The sequence below is a fragment of the Pseudochaenichthys georgianus genome, chromosome 16 (assembly GCF_902827115.2).
Source record: "Pseudochaenichthys georgianus chromosome 16, fPseGeo1.2, whole genome shotgun sequence".
Classification (NCBI taxonomy): Eukaryota; Metazoa; Chordata; class Actinopteri; order Perciformes; family Channichthyidae; genus Pseudochaenichthys; species Pseudochaenichthys georgianus.
The window spans coordinates 28,978,000-28,997,031 of NC_047518.2; the positions used below are offsets into that span (position 1 = coordinate 28,978,000).

Genomic DNA, 19,032 nt, shown 5'->3' on the forward strand with positions numbered 1-19,032 from the left:
GCAGTGCCTGTGCCGATGTTTATGTTTGTGTTTGTGTTCGCTCCTCCCCACAGCCACAGGAGAGACTGGAGGTGAACCCTGAGCTGAGGTGTGGGCCTCCTCCACTGCCTCCCCCCATATCTCCCTCAGCCTCTCCTCCTAAAGCTCCTTCCCTCAGCAACCTGCTCCTCCGCCTGTGGAACCTGGCAGGGTTGAGGAGGAAGTGGGCATGATGGGACTGATGGGGGGAATACTGGTGTGGAGAGGGAAGCTGATAAGAGCTGGGGAGGTGGTGGTAGAGTGTTGTGGCTGGGGGATAGCCGCTATAAAAGCCCATATTATCGATGGTGTCCTGGAACTTTGAAGGGCAACCACATTGCCTGCGGTCTTGCTTCCTGTTGCAATGCAGAGGCTGGCAGGGGTAGAAAGGCTGGGGTGAAAAGGAAGGATTACCAGCGTAAGATGAAGTGTGAGGCGAGTAAAAGCCATTCAGATTTATCCTGAAGATGTTGGAGCGGAGAGAATTTGAGGGGGAGTGGTGACGCCGTCCTCCAGGAGCATTACCACTCCCGTCAAAGCCCTGTCCCAGGCCCGTCCGCGCCCAACTACGCCGCCCGATATGGACCTCGCTGAACTGACCGATCAGATCTTCTAACTCGGCCATGAACTCTGGATCCTGCATGTGCAGCTGCTGGTGCTTCTTCTTATGTTTATTTTTCTGTCTCTTCAGTGCATTGTGCCCAAGGCAAGGGTAAAAGTCAGAATGAGTGCACTTGTTGTGTCCTGGGCAGGGGCACAAGCAACTATAGGCCGAGGAACAGTCGTAATCCCTCCGTCTGTGCCTGTGTTTGTCTCTGTGCCGCTCCAGAGTAGAGGAGTTGCTGATGGGGCTTGTGTGTCTTGGCATGAGAGAGAGGGGGGAAGAGACAGGAGAGGGGCGATCCACAAGAGAGGAGAGGTGCTTTTGTCCCCCAAGAATAACTCCTGACCCCTGGCCCAACCTGAACATGCCTCGAACTCCCCTCTTCTCTGCTCGCTCAGAAACACTGTTGTTATCTGTTCCTATCCCACTGTCGCTGGGCAGCGTCTCCTCACTGTGCGACTCACTCCTGGGGGAGGGGGTGGCCTCTTTTAGGTGGCTGGGAGAGCCAGGTGCGTGGTGCAGAGCGAGGGTGGGACAGGAGAGCTTACATGACGACTGGTGAAAGGGGAAGTGATGCCTTCCCTGACATGGACAACTCTTCTTCACAAAGGGAGAGAGGGATGAGGAGGAGGGAGGGCGTGGGGAGGTACAGGAGGACGATGGGGAAGAAAGGGAGAAGGAGTGAGGAAAAAGTAGGGAGGATGTTGGTTCTGTGAGGCTTCCTTCACTATAAGGGCTTTGGGCCCCACTGGAGTGTGTGAGAGATGGGGAGGGAAATGGATGAGAGGAAGGGGGCTGGGGTTGGTTAGAGGAGAAGAGACTTGATTCAGAGGAAGTGGTAAACAGGGATGATTGAGTGGCGTTCTTGGAATTAAGGTAAGATGTTTGGGCCTTCGGCTTGCGTCCCCGCCTCTTGCCCATGTAGATGGTCCCTCTCTTGCTCACATTGATCTGAGGGCCCAGCTTGCTCCCAAAGGAGGATGACAGGGCTGAGAGTGTGTTCACTGTTGTAGCCTCTATCGATTTACAAATTCCCAGAGACGTCTCGCCATTTGCTGCCTGGCCTGCCCTTCCCTCCTTTCCCACATACCCAGAAAGCATTACCTTGTGAAGCCTCTTCTTCTTTCTTTTCTTCATCTCATTAATCAGCCTCCTGATCTTAAGCTGCCTGTTCCCCTGTTCAGAAGGATGAAAAGTGTTGTTCCTGCGATTCAGTGCATCTCCGCTCTGGTCCACTGGGAGTGGTTGTTTGGGAGGACGGCCACGCTTCTTGGGGCTGGATTTAGACTGAGCGGCACACTGCAGTTTGGGACTTGGCTCTAGCACAGGGGCTTTCTGAACTGCGTCACACCCCAGAAGAGGCACATCAGTAGGGACAGCATTGGGTGAACGTTTAGGGGGAGGTTCATCTAAGCTAGAGCTCGGGGTTTTAGGGCGGCCTCTTTTTCGGGCAGGGGTTATTTGGCATCTGGAAGCATGGTGGCTATGGTCTGATGTGGGGTGACAGTGCTTTGGGGATGAGGGTTTGGTAGCAGAAGAGAGTGGGGGGCAGCTGCTTGTTAAAGAGCTAGACGGAGATGGTCGGGAGTCATCAGTCTGCTGAACGGTGGCCTTGGCAGGAAGGGGGGACTTGGGGTTTTGGGGAAAGCTGTGTAGAGGATTACGTTGGGAATCTGACGGGGCTTCCTGATTTTCTGCTCTCTGAGCCCGTTGCACAAGCTTGGTCCAGCTGGGCCGCCTGGCTTTACGTTTTTTGAGCGGACGGCTGTCCTGTTCTTGGGGGGAGCGAGGGGGAGAAACAGGGGCACGGACAGAGGGAGTGGGTAAAGAGGGCGGAGCAGAAGAAGAGGGGTGGCTTGGAGGCACATTTGAATGTCTTGAGACATCTTGTTCTTTTGATTTACTGGTGTCACCTGTTGCTGGCTCTGCTTGCTTAACTGGCTTGCAACCGTCATCCGTCTTTTCTCTCTCATCTGGTCTGCCTGGATTGACTATTTTACATGTTTTATCTAGTATACCACTATCAACTGATTCTCCAAATGTATTATCTTCTGTTTGTTGTCTGTCTGGGCTAAGCCTATCCCTTTTTTTCTCAGCCTTTCCTTTTTCAATGTTTAACTCATCCCTCAAAATATCTTCAGTCTTATGTCTTTCATCCTTTTCTTTACTGTGCCTTGATTTCCCTTTATCCTTCCCTTTCTCCTTTTTCTTCTTCTTGCCTTCATCTTTTCTGATCTCACTCTTTGCGGTTTCAGCCTCCAATTTATCTCGTTTAGATTTCTTGTCTTTCCGTTTCTCTTTCTTTGCTTTCCTCTCTTTGTCTCTCTTTTTCTCTAGAGGGGGGTCCTGATCTTTGGATTGGGCAGAGGAGATATCCACAGAGGGGGAGGACTGTGGTTTAGGGGTGGCTGAAGAGGAGGAAGGAGAGTCTGGCCTACTCTTGTTGGACAGGCTGAGTTCTTTATTGGTGCTGATAGAGACTGGAGGTTTTGCCGAAGAGTCCATGGAGGGAACAGAGGAAGAACTGCTCTGTTTTCCAACTTTGCTTTTTGATGAGGTGGAAGTGCCAAGGATGCCAGCAGAGCTTTTCCCGTTAGATAGTCCCTTCTGTTTTGTTGTCTGAACCAAACCATTATGTATCTTGGAGGTCTTTCCTTCATTCCTGGTTTCTGGTGCAGACGGGACTTGGATGCCTGCGGTGGAAGGAGTGGAGGAAACTGTCTGGTCTATTGTAGGCGAGCAGGGTTTCTGTCCCGCATTGACAGTCTGCCCGTTGGTATTAGGAAGCTTGTCTTTCTTCACTCTCTCAGATGAACCATTTGAGTTCACCTCTGTCTTATCAGCCAGTTTGACAGGAACCTAGAGAGGGCAGACACAACATCTCTGTCATAGACAACAATGGCTGTGGCTTTCACTACTTTTCTGTTGACAACTTTGAAGCACAATGGGGAAGAGACAACCACTGAAATGCTTTTGTTTTGTCCGCCCATTAAAAGAGAGAGTGAGGACAAAATGACTCAATCAGGCAGAGAAAAAGAGGGCATACTGAAGAGAAGGAGAGTGAGGTGATGGAAACAAGAATGGGGTTGACACAGAAAGGAGAAATACAAAGGCAGAGAAAAAGAGAGGAAGGGAGTGGGACAGGGACAGGGGGGGGGGGAGTGAAAGATAAATGAGAGCAGGTAGAGAAAAAGAGCAGATGTAAAAATAGAAGAGAGGGACTGATATAGAGAGCCAAGGAGAGACAGAAAGAGAGAGACAGAAAGCCCTGCTATTGGTAGCTATAAATTGCCACTAATACAGATGAGAAGGCTTGACATTTTGTACTTATCCCATCATTTTGGTATGCTGCAGCTTGAGTGGCGTTTTCTGCAGCTAAAGCAATAAGCTTTCCCTTGGGTGATTGTCATAGGGACTGATGGACCAATGTCTGTAATAGCTCCAAGTGGTTGCCGTGCTGTTTTCCTATTTATAGGTCTGTTTCTTTAAATGGGCTACTTAGGTTTCAGTATTGAGACAATAGCTCATTTGACCTTATTACAACTGAGCACAAAGCCGGGCCAATTTGCACCATATAAGCATGTCTGGTAACGAACTGCAAAAACTAAAACAGAGCTGCAGCACATGTGTGCACCACGTTAATCACTAACCCTTTTTACCATTGAAATCAAATACAATTGAGAGTAGGTTCATTTTAACAGCTAACAATATGTTTATCTGTGTGTGGGTGTGTACTTTACTTACCTGTTTGGCAGACTTGGTTCCTTGGCTGATTATGGCAGGGACCGAGGTTGCCTTGGAAGCTGTGGTAGACGCTGGCTGTGGTGATAATGATGATGATGATGATGATGATGATGATGATGATGATGCAAGTGGTGATGAAGCAGCAGATGCATTTTGTTTGAACGTGGTCTGGACAGCATCCAAGGCTGAGCGTTGATCTCTGGTTGCCTCGACTGGAGTAGAGCTGTTTTTGTTTTGCTGTCCCCCTTCTCCATCTCCCTTTAGCAGTCCCCCCCTGGCTTGCCTCTGATAGGTCCTTATGGTGGGCTTGCAGACGTAGCTTTCCAAGATCTTCGGCGGTTTCTTGGTGCGTTTGGCCTGGAGCCCAATACGGAGTCGTACATTTCCCTCGGGGCAGCTGGTCTCTCTGCCAGAGATCTGAAGCTGTTGTTGCCCTGTGCTTCCACAGCGGCCCTCGATCAGCAGCTCCAGCACTGCCCCCTTGTCCCCTTCTCTCTTTTTCCCTGATCCTCTCTTCTCCTCCTCCTTCTGCCCAACATCTGCATCACCCTCATCCCATCGCCTTTTCTCTGAAACTTCAGAGTCTTCAGATGCAGAGGTGGGGTCCACAGTGGAGTTTGTGGTTGGAGGGGTTCCCCCCTTCACTCTCTGGTCCATCAGAGAAGTCAGGGGGGGGGAGGCAGGATGCTGTGGGGTCCCCAGTTTAACACTTTTAAATTATCCCGCTGGGGTTATTGGGCTCAAGAGCAAAGAGCCAAATGTAGGTTTAGGTTCCCAAAATAATATCCTGATATAGTCCAAGTCCAGTTGGGCTTTTTATCCAGCGAAGGAATGTCTTTCTCTGGTCCTTTAAGCTTGAATTGAGATGGAGTTTGAGGGAGAGAAAGAAAAGACAGTAAGACACAGACAGGAAGATAGAGAGGCCAGTGATTAGTCATTTCAGTGAGCTCAGATGCTGAGTCGCAGTAGTACAGGAATCGAAGGGAAAGTACCCTTCCTGCAGGCAGCTGTGGAGAGGTGCTTAAGTCTGTGTCCACAGAGATGATCTCATCATACAGAACCTACAGATCTCCTCACCCAGGGGGGCAATCAGCGCCACAGATTCCCAGAATGTCGGCACTAACTGGAAGAAAGACCTACTCACGTTCTTCAATAACAGCCTCAGCTGGTTTTCTCGAGTAATCTGTAAATAACGGCCGCTCTGAAAGACAGCAAATGCTTCCCAAACCTTTTACTTATGCTCACTCCGCCTCCTCTTCCCAAATCAATATATCAATCAATCAGCTCCTGACTAATTCAGTCACTTATCCAGTCCCCTCCCCTTCTCTCCCCACTGTCTTTGCGCCTTCTGTTCTCAGCTACTCCCACAAGCACTCCTCCACCCACCCTTCCCTCTGCTGTACTTTCTTTTCTCTCCGAAACTCCCCTTTTCATGTTGGGCAGAAAGCTTTTGCATGCATTCTCTATTAGTCCCATCTACTCGCTCTCTCTCTCTCTCTTTCCCTCTTTGTAGACCACACAGTGAAATGGTCAACTCACACACTGTATCCATGCTAATCAAAACCATATTTCCTCCTCCACTTCGTTCTTTTCCTCCTCTTCAACCTAAATCCCTCCATTCACAGTCAGACCATTCCCCTCCTCCTCTTTCAGAAGTGGTAACACAAATCCGTAGGAAAGGGTAAAACTTATTTTTGGAAAGGAGTGCAAATTCTTCCTCCTCCCATTGCTTCCTCTTAGTCAAGTAAGCTTTTCATTGACCCCATTGTAAATTGCCTTTTATGTGACATTATAGCAAGAAACACAGCCTAAAAAAACATTCTTCTCGGCGGAAAAAAAACGTTCACTCTCCCTCGACCTCTGTTCAGCCCAGTTTTTAAACATATCGAAAGGAAGCAGCATCTTCTGTCATGCTTCCTTCATTATATTCACTCACTCATTAAGGGAGAACATCATCCATTTTCTAATAAAACACACCCGCCTAGCATTCTTTCAGTCCTCTCATGAGAGCGTCTTATGAAATAGCTCATCTGTCTCTCAACGCCCCGAACTGCCTACTTAAACTTACAAAAGCATCTCAGATAATGTTTTCATTTAAGAGCTCAGTGGGCTATCTCTCCTGCCTCTTGGTCCCTCCACACCCAAACCCTTTCCTTGAATCATTCGAAGCTCGAATAAACATCTGTTCCAGTAACTCTTATGTAACAGTTTTGAAAAGCATTTCCGATGCCAAACCTCCTCACAATCAAATAAAATGAGCACAGAGATGGACAGTGTTCCTCTTTAAAAAACTGCAGCCTCTTTTCATGACCTCTACTCCCAAGGCCCGACTTGCATGAAGAAGAGGATACAGGCATGAGAAGAAGCTTCACTCCTGTGGGTGATACTCATGTTGTGCAAAGTGAAGAAGAGCCAAAGTAAGGAATAAGAGCGGCAGGTTTTCAAACTTAAAAGGCCATCCCATTCAATAACAGTCAAAGTGCATACGTATAGCTTGTTATACTCTCCAGAGTTATACCTCTCAAACATAACTCAAAATTATTCCAACATTAGACTAGAAGCTATTTCCAGTGACATGATGATGGGTGGACTTGACACTGCAGTCAGTGTGGGTGCCTCTGCGGCTATAAGGTGATGATTAAATCATGATAATGGCCCTCCATATTTCTAGCCATCATCACCATCCCATGACAGTGTTATCATCAATAACTACAACACCATTATCCTCTGCCTGACAACAGCAGGAGCACAGAAGCCCTGCTGGAAATTAGGGCTGCTGTGATGGCATCTTAAAATACTAAAGCCACACTCCACAGATATAGGGAAGTTTCTCACGTGGGTCTCTCTTTCTCTCTCTCACACACACACACACACACACACACACACACACACACACACACACACACACACACACACACACACACACACACACACACACACACACACACACACACACACACACACACACACACACACACACACACACACACACACACACACACACACACACACACACACACTTTTCAGTGTATTTTGTGTGTTGATCGTACATTGTGTACCTAGGTCACAGCTGCGTAGGTTGACAGATGTTGCTACTGTAGATACAGTATGGGCAGTGGGGGTGTTACCGCACTTGAGCAACCTCTCTCTGGTTTACTGAGGACGTCAACAGGGGCTTCCTTCTCAAAAATGACTTTGCGCACCTCTGAAAATCACTATCCGCCTGATGCTGTCGCACTTACAAATGATACACACATGCACGTGTTGTTGTTGTCGTCACTCCTATCTCCAGAAATAAAAAATAAAACACGTTTAAGCGTCCTGAAATATGCTCAAATTGAAAGTCAACATGGAAGTGGGGTAGCGTCAAAATGTGTGCTCGTGGTGTTATTAATGTGGATTAGTCCTCGAGCCACCTTTTCCTCTCTCTTCTATCTGTCCTCTGCCAGCCCTTCTGCTGGTGTCAGCAACATTGAAATAAGAAATATCACCGTGCACGGAGAACAGGGGGAGAAACATACTCGGCAACAAGGGGATCAAATTAGCGCAACGCGGATGCACACAATTACAAGTAACCTACAATGCTAAGAGCTCGCTGTTGATGACAGGCCTGCACACATTAATACAGACTGCCATGGAAATCTGTAATAAGGCTACGTAGGCTACTCACCCGAGAGCGCGTCCCGGAGCCAACTGCGTTTCGGCATGAGGTTAAGGTGTTGCTGTCCTGCTCCCCCCTTCAGCAATCCGGAGGTTTCTGGCGCATTAGATGTTGCTTTGATTACATAACTAAGACAAGCAGACGTTAAAACACCTCCTAAAACCGAGTTTAAGGCTAATCGGAGCTCGGAGCCGACTGTGCAACAACATTGGCGCGGGTGTTTTCATAATCATACAGTCGACCGATCGGCGCGTCTCCGCAGCTAGGTGGCGGACTGGTTACACTCCTATGGTTACACTACAGAGGCTCTTGTTTTTGCCCACTTCTTTCGGGAAAGTTACATCGCTCCCTTCCAGTCATAATGGCTCAGATTGTGCTCACTCAAGCTGTTAACGTGTCCGGATGACGGGGCTGCAGCAGCGTGTGTGCGGGGTTACAGGCTGTGACATATGGAAGTGCGGGAATGCATTGCGTGGCCATTTTCGTGTGGCCAGAGGAGGAGATAAAATACAGCACAGGATCTCATTGCGGTTCATAACAGGCGATTGGGGAGGGCTATTTAGACTTAATAAAATGGCGACGACTTGTCTAAAGTGGGCTGCTGGTAGGAATTTGGGGAGTAGCTCAAAAGTTGTGTCCCTGTACGTAATATGGGATGGCTCTAGTGGGGGGAGGAAGGAAAGGCAGGCTGGAGGGAAGCACTTTCAAAGTTAATAAATGAGAGCTGTGTATTATGCATCAGTTAAACAGGAAATATGAATCCCAAACTACAAACAATGTTTTATTCACAGGAATGACACAACATCATATGTGACATAAACATAATTATAATATATAATTATGTACAGCACGTTGGCTCGACCAAAAATCGTTGTTAAATGTGCTCTATAAATAAAACCTGATTTGATAGGCTACCAGTTTTAACTATGTGTTTAAGTGAACCTACAAATATTATATGAAAATCGACCTAGTTATATCATGATGATTTTAATAATAATATCACTTTCATTATTTGTATAGCTTGTGCTTTTGTGTTATTTAAAAATGTATTTAGTGATAATGGTAGAAAACTGTTTTCAGGATAGACACACTACAGCTTGGTAAACCAATGTGAACCTTTAGGATCTTATTGGCCCCATTTTCTCCTGTTTTCCATGCATTATTTACACTACTGTGTACAATTCTAAAAGACATATTAAATTAAGCCAGATACATTCTGGACCACAACTCATTGCATACTCTATATAACACACTAATATTACCATATCTGATTTACTGTGTGGAGATTTGGGGAAACACGTACACAACCAACCTACAGCCGTTATGCACATTACAAAAAAGGGCTATAAGAGTTATCAATAATGTTGGATATCTTGAACACACTAATGTATTATTTTTGAAGTCACACATATTGAAGTTCATTGATCTGGTTAAATTTAAAACGGCACAAATCATGTACAGAGCCAGACATAATCTACTTCCTAGGAAATTAAAAACATTGTTCGTAGACAGAGAGGGTGGGTATAATTTGAGAGGAAATCTACATTTTAAACAACTCAAGGTCAGAACAACTCGGAGAAGTATGAGTTTAACAATCTGTGGGGTGATTTTATGGAATGGTTTGGAGCAGGAGTTAAAACAAAGCACAAGCATAATTCAGTTTAAAAGGATGTACAGAAACACTTTTTTGGAAAAATATGAGAATGAAGAAAGGTGATTAAAGATGAGAAATTATTGTATATGTATGTATACATGTAAATGTATGTAGGAATAACTTGCATAATGATTTAAAGGACAATCATTGATCAAGTAAGGGGTGGGAATTAATAAGCATTTGCTTCCTCCTACTCCCTTTCGGACACATATGATTTATTATTATTATTAATATGAAGTCTTTTTTTTGTTTTTTTTGTTGAATATACAAATATTACCATGAATGTGGATAAATACTGTATTATAACAATAAGGTATTCTGTTTTTCACATTTGTTATTTTTTAATCTGTTCGAAATAAAGACTGAAAGAAAGAAGTGCACACTACAGATTAGCTTAATCGTGAATAAAGCCTCTACCTAGTAAACAACCTTTCTGAGGGTTTGCTGCTGTAAACACAATATGTTTAATGTTATGGAAATGAAAAACACACTTATGTAAGAATGTGCACAAAAGACACTTGCTCCTCAGACTAAAGTTTTGTATTACTCCCTCTAAAAGACAGACACATTTGTATTTTAAATAGACATGTACAACATGGCAGACATACATGTACTAAACATAATGGTACAGAAAAACTACAATAAAAGTAAATTGAAATAACATTTTAAAATAACATAATTTGGATAAATAAACTTAAAAAAAATCTAAATTTACAAAAACTTGAAAAGAATCTCAGAATAATTTAGTGCTAATAAGAATCTTTATAATATTTGAATTCACAAAACAATCCAGTAAAATGGGGGAGGATAACTGATGGTATTCTGGATTTACATTTGTAAATGTTACTTTGTATAAATAATACGTTTATGTGTTATTCTGTATCATATTCAAGAGATATATAATGACATTTTAATGTGTCAAACTGACAAACTCCATTTTCCTCAGTTGTTGTCGCCTGGCTCGCAGCGTCTTATTGGCTAAAAATAATTGTGATGGCCTGACGTCACTTCCTGCTGTGAGCTGCATGATGGCGGTGCCCATGACAGATCTGGCACATTGACTTTAACTGGAGGTGTGCAGTTTACTCTCTCTTTAAAACACTCCAGCGACATTTATCAGTAGATGAGCTAAACCGAAATCCTCGTCAGTGAATGTTGTTGAACTCAACAGCAGGTAAAGTTGCGCTTTAAATAACTCCTAGCATTGCTAATGTTTCCTGATAGGTTCCACAGCTAAGTTAGCTGTTAGCTTAGTGTTTACGCAAGGTTAGAGGACACTGCTGTCTTATGCACACTGTTCTCTTCCTTGGCTCTCCCTTTTATCTTAACTTAAATGCATGTCTTCTTTCTTGTTTCAGATCATGGCTCTTCAAAGACTGTCCTTCAGACTACGGCAAACGGTAAGCTCACTGTTAGCAGGAGGTTTAAGATAAAGGAGAAGATGCAGCCAGGCTGTTTTGATATATAGTTTTGACCTGGCTCAGCTGCTCTGTTTTATATATTGATGGTTGTGACGATTAACTGATCCATTACATAGATGTGTTCGTCTTTGGTAGGGTGCATTACTTGCTCTCATAAATGTATGAGAGCAAGAAGAATATAACTTACACACTCATCATATTATGGGCTCAGAACAGTCTCATAATACACACATGCACACAGGAGGATTCACACTTGTATTTCCGGATCCACACTTGTGTTTTTCAATGCACACACAAATGTGTTCCGTTTCATACATGTAAATAAAATCCAAATACAGAAAAAGGTTTTACATATGTATTTTTGATCCTCACATATTTGTTTCCGTTTTAAATCCTCTGAACCTGCAAACACAAACAGCTTTCTGTGCACGGATCGCTGTGCATTCGTGTGTGGGATTTTTGAGACTCCCCTGACGGTCAGCCGATTCGTACTTGTAATTTTTTCTATCTATAGAAATCAATCAATCAGATGTCTCCTTCATTCTAAGCCAATCACATGAGTGCGCCCCCACGAGGGTAGATTTCTTGCGTAGCGCTTCATGTATGCATTTTGCGCTGTCCGGTCAGCATGCTAAACAGAGGGCGGAGCATCAGGTGACTATAATTAATTCCTTGCATTTATTATAGCGCTTTTCCAGTGCTCAAAGTGCTTTACAGATACACATTACACATATTTTTTATACATGCAATGGTCACTGTGGACAATATCCACCGGAGCAAGTTCAGGTGAAGTGTCTTGCCCAAGGACACAATGGCTTTACAGACGCAGCAGCGGCGGGTTTCACCCCTTGATCTGATGATCATTGCACAGCGCACTGCGCCACACCGTCCATCTTCACGCCTCGAAGTCATCGAGGCGCTTTTACAAGTACACATTGGTATCATACATGTACTGTGGACAATACCCACAGGAGCAAATCCGGGTGAAGTGTCTTGCCCAAGGACACAACGGCCTGACGCAGTGGCAGCAGGAGCGGGTTTCGAACTGGAGTTCCCCAGCACCCCCCTTGATCAGATGCACAGACCACTGCGCCACCCGTCCCGATTATGCAGAGCTGCGTGTCTGGGGGAATTATAGCTCCCATAGTAAGGTTAACATGTCCTTAAAAAATTGATAAAGAATATCTAGCTAACCAACATTTAGAACACACATTGTCATTTTTCACATGTACCATCCAGAGCAGTACTTTATGTCAAGAAAGCATTTCATTTCAAACCTTTATTTACCCAGGTGTATCCCATTGAGATCATTGATCTCTTTTTCAAGGGAGACCTGCTCAAGTAGGTTCCACATGAAACATAAAAACATAAACAGAACAACAAGAAGGACATCTTACAGCATCATTACAGGGATTACAATTTACAATAACTATCCACATGAACAGGTACCAACAGCTTCCGATTGAGTAGCATCCAACCGAGCTTTAAAAACATTGAGTGGCACCAGATTGTTCAGTTTCCATTTAATTTGCAGACTATTCCAAGACAGAGGAGCTGTGCATCTAAAAGCTATCTTCCCTAAGACAGTCCTAGCAGTTGGCACATTTAATAAAACTACAGCATGCGATCTCAGGCAGTAGCCACTTACAATTCGCCGTGAGATCAGGGAGCAGATGTAGGATGGAAGTTTCCCTAACATGGCTTTGTATATAAAAATGTACCAGTGACTGAGCCTCCGTACAGTTAGCGAAGGCAAACCAGCCCTTGCATACAGGGTACAGTGATGGGTTAATGCTTTACAGTTTGTCACAAATCTCAGTGCGCTGTGATACGCAGCATCTAACTTGACCAGGCAATTGGCAGGTGCATTCATATAAATCAAATCACCATAGTCCAGCACAGGTGAAAAGGTCACAGTGACTAGCCTTTTCCTGGCATCAAGCGAGAAACAGGACTTGTTCCTGCAGAAGACACCTAGCCTAACCCTCAGTGTTTTAAGCAGGTTATTGACATGAAGTTTAAAAGAGAGACAATCATCAAGCCAGATACCAAGGTATTTGTAACAGGTAACCACTTCAATTTTTATTCCTTGCATAGTTACAATATCTACAACAGGCTCTGGTGTCTTTTTAGCTTTTGAAAAGAGCATTACCTTGGTTTTATCAACATTTAAAAGAAGCTTTAGTTCAGAGAGCTGAGTCTGAATAATGTTAAAAACTGCTTGCAATTCAACAACAGCCTCCTTAATGGAGGGACCTGCACAGTACATCACGGTATTGTCCGCATAAAAATGTAAGGTTGCTCCATCGACATTTTCACCTAAACTATTGATGTAGATGGAGAATAAAAGTGGACCTAAAACAGAACCTTGTGGTACACCATTAGTGATGTTTAACCACTCAGAAGTGAGCCCATCAAAATGAACACATTGGGACCTTTCAGAGAGGTAGTTCACAAACCATCCCACTGCATGGCTGGATATGCCAATACTGAGTAGCCTCTACTTTAAGATGCGATTATCGAGGATATCAAACGCTTTGGACAGGTCAATAAATAGAGCTGCACAACTCTGCTTATTATCTAAAATACTCGCCACATCATTCACCACTTTCATTATGGCAGTGATGGTGCTGTGTTGCTTTCTGAAGCCTGACTGATGTTTAGACAGGATATCATTTGTACATAAAAACATCTTTACCTGTTCACTCACTAGGCGTTCAAGAACCTTAGCCAGAACTGATAATTTAGAGATGGGCCTATAATTATTTAATAAGGTGGCCTCCCCACCTTTTAGTAGAGGCAGGACATACGCTGACTTCCACAATTTTGGAATTGTGTTTGAGCTGAGGGAGAGGTTAAAAAGAGTAGTGAGAGAGCAATACAATCTGCAGCTATCTTTAAAAAGAAAGGCTATACGTTGTCCGGGCCAGCCGGTTTCTTAGGATCTAACTTGGTTAAAGCTTCACGAACAACATCAACACAAAATGCTCATTAAAGCAATTTAGCATAGTAGCCCTGTCCGATATAGTGCCAGATGCTGTGGTAATGCACGGAGGTAGCTCATTACGGATATCACCGGTGGATATCGATTTTATGGCTTTCCAAAATTTTCCAGGATTATTCAGGTTCTTTGTGGTAACTGACAGATAATACTTAGACTTAGCACTTTTGATTTGCGATGTATCAGCATCACCTGTGTGCTCTTCTATTTATTTCCCATGATACTCTTGTATATTCCTGCAAATACTTCCAATATATCTAAGTCTGATCTACATGAATGTAGATCATAGCACATGTTTACACACAAGCCGTTTGACTTGGCTCACCTTTTGCTAAAGGTTCACCGTCGCTCTATTAAGGTGTTGTACTTTATCTTTAATTGGGCGGTTTCTGATATAATGAGTTTTGACACGTATCTATTAAATACCATGTATTCTGTTTGGATAATTTTTCAGTTTTCTCTTTTTTTTTTTTAAACGGTGTCTTGATGGCCCATGTGGGCAAGGCACCTGATGTAAAGCATTTTAATACAAATATTTACTATATTAAATGTTTACAGGTAACACATGTTCGGTCTCTTCACACCAGTGGCTGTGGGCAGCAGCAGGCGGCTGAGGCTGTAGAGTCAGAACCTGAGCCGCTCTCAGTATTCAGAACACGAGAGAATGATCCGGTAAGCAGACCTGGTTTTACTCGTCATAATGCTCACCTGCAGGGGAATAGCAGCTACCCTGCTTAGTTGAATCAGATTTGTTTGTAGAAGCAGTTGTCTGTACATTTGAATGATTTCAGTTGCCATGCTTGCTTACGGTCCTTCTCTTTCCAGGCATGTCATTCAGAGCAGCATATGGGACAGTATTACACACTGCCCTCCACACACATCCGCACCCTGTTCCCTCACGGTCTCCCAGGGCGCTATCAACAACAGGTATGTGCTTGTGTCTATGCATGCATATTATTTTTTAAACTTGCTGTGTTTTTGTGACTTTTTTTGTAAGATGTACTCTAAGGAGAAATTGTCATGCATTTTTTTTCTAGCTAAAGACGTTCAATGAAGCCTGTATGATGGTGAGGAAGCCTTCTCTCGAGGTCATCTCTTACCTGAAGAAAACAGACTTCAGCAAACCTTCGCTGCGATATTTATTTTGTATCCTTTACAACACAAACTCCCACTCACTCAGATAATCATGCTCTTCTTCTCTTGATGTTCTGATTAACCTGTTAACCTTAATCAAGTTGTTCAGATGGGTTGAATGGCACTGGGAAGACAATGTCTCTCTGTCACACAGTCCACTACTGCTACACACAGGGATGGCTGGTGCTGCATGTTCCTGATGGTAAGACTAACACAAACACATACTAGTGGATCAACTGTTGCCTCTGTACAGAAAGTATCAACAGTGACTCTTCTATGTCTTCTGTGTTTTTTCTAATACAGCTCACATCTGGATGAAGAACTGTAAGGAACTGATGCCTTCATCCTATAACGACACTCGCTTTGATCAGCCTTTACAGGCCTCTGAGTGGTTACGCAACTTCAGAATCACAAACGAGCCCTTCCTCTCAAAGGTAATTATTTTCTGTGCTTTAGTAAACTTCAGTCATGAGACACTATTTATACAGGCTGCAATTTTACAATACGAACTTGATGACTGAGTATACATACCGTACTTTTCGGACTATAAGCCGCGACTTTTTTCCCCATTTTTTTTTTTGTACAGCTAACGGCCACTAGGGAACCTCCTAAATCTATGGATTTTACAGGTAAAATTAACCACCTTTAACACTATGGGCTCTATGACCGGTCCGCGCCCGCCACCTTTAAGCGGCGGGCTCCAGCAGGAAAAGCTGGAGGCCGGAAAAGAGTGAGACAGGTAGCGCGCCAAAGTAAAAGTGGAACCGAGAGACAGAACGAGAGCAAGACAGACGGACAATTTAGCTGCTGCGGCTTATATGCAGGTGCGCTTTATAGTCCGAAAAGTACGGTAGTCAAAATGAAGGCTTGTAAGTATAACAAAATGTGTCACAAAACCAAGCATGTTGGCATTTATAAGCTTTAAATGAGCCGTGACTGCATCTCACAGCAGTTTAGGTCACATGCTGATACACATTAGGCCATTAAACCTAAGCTTTATGACACCACCTGCATTTACTCACATGTACTGCTGTAAAAGCACTGTCTTTGCGTGGAGCAGGAGCAATAGAACAGCATGATATGTTCGAGGTTTATTATTGGTGGAGAACATTTTATACTTTAATGTATTGGGATGGAGGATGTTAGTTACTGAAGTGTTCTTTACAGTGTAAAAATGAATATCAATAAAGAAGTCTAGTTTCCTACATTGATTATGGTTGGGTTGTAATCTAAATTAATGTATTTGGCATCATGGAACAAACTAAAAGATTGCTAGCTTTATGTGAAAAAAAAGACCTGGTTCATGAAGTAAAATGAGGAGCTAGCCGATGCACACATATTCAATGAAACTATTTTCTTTGTCCCAGATAAAGACAAAGCAGCGCTATGTGTGGACAAAGAGAGAGTCTACTGAGGAGGGGAGTTTACTAGGACAGCTGGTGGATCAGGTGAGCTTCCTCACACATTTCTTTGGCTCTAAATATTGATTTGTGTTCATTTGAAATGTGATTTATCTTAATATATGAGACATTTTCATCAATTTGTTGTATTTTCTGTCTGTTACCTGTTCTTCCCTTCTTGTGCCCTACCGATTTCCCCACAGGGGGTCATTAAAATGTCATCTCACGTTGCCTGTGCTTAGCGGTGATCAATAGCCAATGAACTGATCATGGAGATGGATCAGCACAATATTTTTGGACCATAGTCCCTGACAAAGGCAGAAAAAAGCAGTAGATTTATGTTCAGTCTGTGAATTTTAACACCTCTTCCAATCACTCATCTTGCTCTCTACTTCTCCTCCCTAATAAGGAAACAATGAGATATTAGTGCTGTCCTAATTCGTCTGTCTTGTCACAAAAACGAATTTTGTGGTCTCTGTTGTAGGCTGTAAATAGATCTGATATTAATAGCCACCTGACAGCACATTATTAGATCAAAAAGTTCAGTTGTGTTATGTTAGTAACTGCTTTATGGATATCATACAACTATTTGTACCCGTGCAGTAGTACTATCCAAGACCTGTAAACATGCTTTGATGTGTCACCTTGGTGTAGTGGGCCCTTTAGTTGCTTTTAATAGAATGTCATCAGGGGTCTGATGGTATTTTCTGTAGGGTATATCTCGTGTGAAGAGCAGCAGCGACGTGGTGGGGGCGGTGTTGAAGGAGCTGAGGCTGCAGAGCGGGCAGCCGGAGTCAGACTTCCGCTTGGCCGTGGCTGTGGACGGTGTCAACGGCCTGTGGGGAAGATCCACCATCAAGAAGAAGGATAAGAGTCCAGTAAGGAAACACAAGAACAATCCTGTCACGCCTCATATTTGTCTTTTTTCAGTTTAGACTGATTAGAGGTGTTGCCTGTTCTCTTTTCACCATCATCAGGTGGAATCAGACGAGCTGACTTTGGTTTACAACCTGAAGAAGCTGCTGACAAAGGACTGGGTGAGCAGAAAGCACTAAAGACCATGCATAAGAATATTGTGTTTGTATTAGTATTTAGTTCCCAGTTGACATACTCTCTTTGTCTCAGACTGGAGGCGCCATCATCACCACTCTGTCTCAGACGGGGTCTCTCTACACTTCGAAATTTGACTACTTGCCTCAAGAGCTGCTGGGAGAGGTCAGAGAACATTTTAATGTACATTGCTTAGCTCTTGTCCTCACGCTCTGACAGAAGATGAGTCTTACTTTCTTTCTAACTTTGGTCATTTGTCGGGTAAATATCAAACCTGGCCTTTTGACTGCTTCACTCCTCAGAACTGGTGAGCTAAAGTCGTTTAAGATTTAGGATTTAAATAAATTGATGCACACAGCAGACAACTGGACACCAATTAAACTGTGTATCATAGAAGGGTCATATAACAATCTTGCCACTTCACCCAAATAGAACATAATGTGATGTTATAATTGCATAATGTTAATTAATTAATACATTTATTTCTTGACAAATGATCAAAAATTATATTAATATAGTTTCAAGATGCAATTATCTGCTAATACTCAACTTTGATTATATAATGATGAATGTCTCTATGTTAAATACAGTAACTGGGCCTGTGGTGCATTATGAACAATGATAAATGTGTTCAAAGTTGTTGATTTATTGCATCTAAAAAGTGATATTTTCTGATAATGTTAGAGATCGATGTTCTGGATGTTGACTCCCTGTGTGTTTTGCTCTTCAGAGAGGGTTTGACAGCATGGACCCGTTCCTCCCGGTGTCGGTGCCCAACTACAGCGAGAAGGAGTTTGAGAGCTGTTACCTCTACTGGATGGACCGCCAGTGGCTGCAGCATCCACAGAGTGAGTGATCCTACTGTGGATGTTTATCTGCATATGAAAATATGTTTATGTGATGATGTTTAGTAACTCTAAATTATGTTCTTACCCCTCTTCAGGTCGAACAGAGGAAGGAAAGAAAGAAATCATCTTTCTGTGCAACAGAAATCCATCAATGATGGACAGAATTTGTGCCTCCCTATAAAGACCTGAATCCCTCTCTCACACACAAATAACTATCTCACACACACAAATATAAATCACAAGCATACACACACACATATCACACCCATCAATACCAGTGTCGTAAATACATTAATATACAAATGTCCGTGTCCATAATATCTATAAAATATTATGCATGTGTGTTTCTTTGATAATAAAATGTTGAATAATATAAAAAGGTACTTTGCTTGTTTAATTAAAGGAAGTTGGATAATAACTTGGCATCAGTTTAAAAAAAACTGTAAATTCAAAATGTGGTCTTAATTTGCAATTACCTCAGTATTTAGTATTCAGAC

At 43.4% G+C, this 19,032-nt stretch overlaps 2 protein-coding genes across 4 annotated transcripts; one reads left to right on the forward strand and one right to left on the reverse strand.

Annotated features, from left to right (window-relative positions):
• Window positions 1-19: 19 nt before the first annotated feature.
• LOC139432861 (histone-lysine N-methyltransferase ASH1L-like) lies at window positions 20-8,588 on the reverse strand. 3 transcript variants are annotated; one of them, XM_071205882.1, is made up of 3 exons: window positions 8,037-8,588; window positions 4,367-5,220; window positions 20-3,481 (listed from the first exon to the last, which is right to left on the reverse strand). In XM_071205882.1, the coding sequence occupies exons 2-3, from the start codon at window positions 5,021-5,023 to the stop codon at window positions 20-22; spliced, it is 4,119 nt and encodes a 1,372-aa protein (XP_071061983.1). In that variant the 5' UTR covers window positions 5,024-5,220; window positions 8,037-8,588. The 3 variants fall into 3 exon arrangements, with proteins under 3 accessions (XP_071061983.1, XP_071061984.1, XP_071061985.1); XM_071205883.1 differs by lacking the exon at window positions 8,037-8,588 and adding an exon at window positions 7,426-8,025; XM_071205884.1 differs by lacking the exon at window positions 8,037-8,588 and adding an exon at window positions 5,359-6,618.
• A 2,095-nt stretch (window positions 8,589-10,683) lies between these two features.
• On the forward strand, window positions 10,684-18,914 carry dap3 (death associated protein 3). Its single transcript, XM_034103531.1, has 13 exons — window positions 10,684-10,855; window positions 11,040-11,081; window positions 14,662-14,775; window positions 14,929-15,030; window positions 15,141-15,249; window positions 15,347-15,439; window positions 15,541-15,671; window positions 16,605-16,685; window positions 17,351-17,515; window positions 17,615-17,674; window positions 17,763-17,852; window positions 18,418-18,535; window positions 18,631-18,914. The coding sequence occupies exons 2-13, from the start codon at window positions 11,043-11,045 to the stop codon at window positions 18,714-18,716; spliced, it is 1,188 nt and encodes a 395-aa protein (XP_033959422.1). The 5' UTR covers window positions 10,684-10,855; window positions 11,040-11,042; the 3' UTR covers window positions 18,717-18,914.
• Window positions 18,915-19,032: the final 118 nt, after the last annotated feature.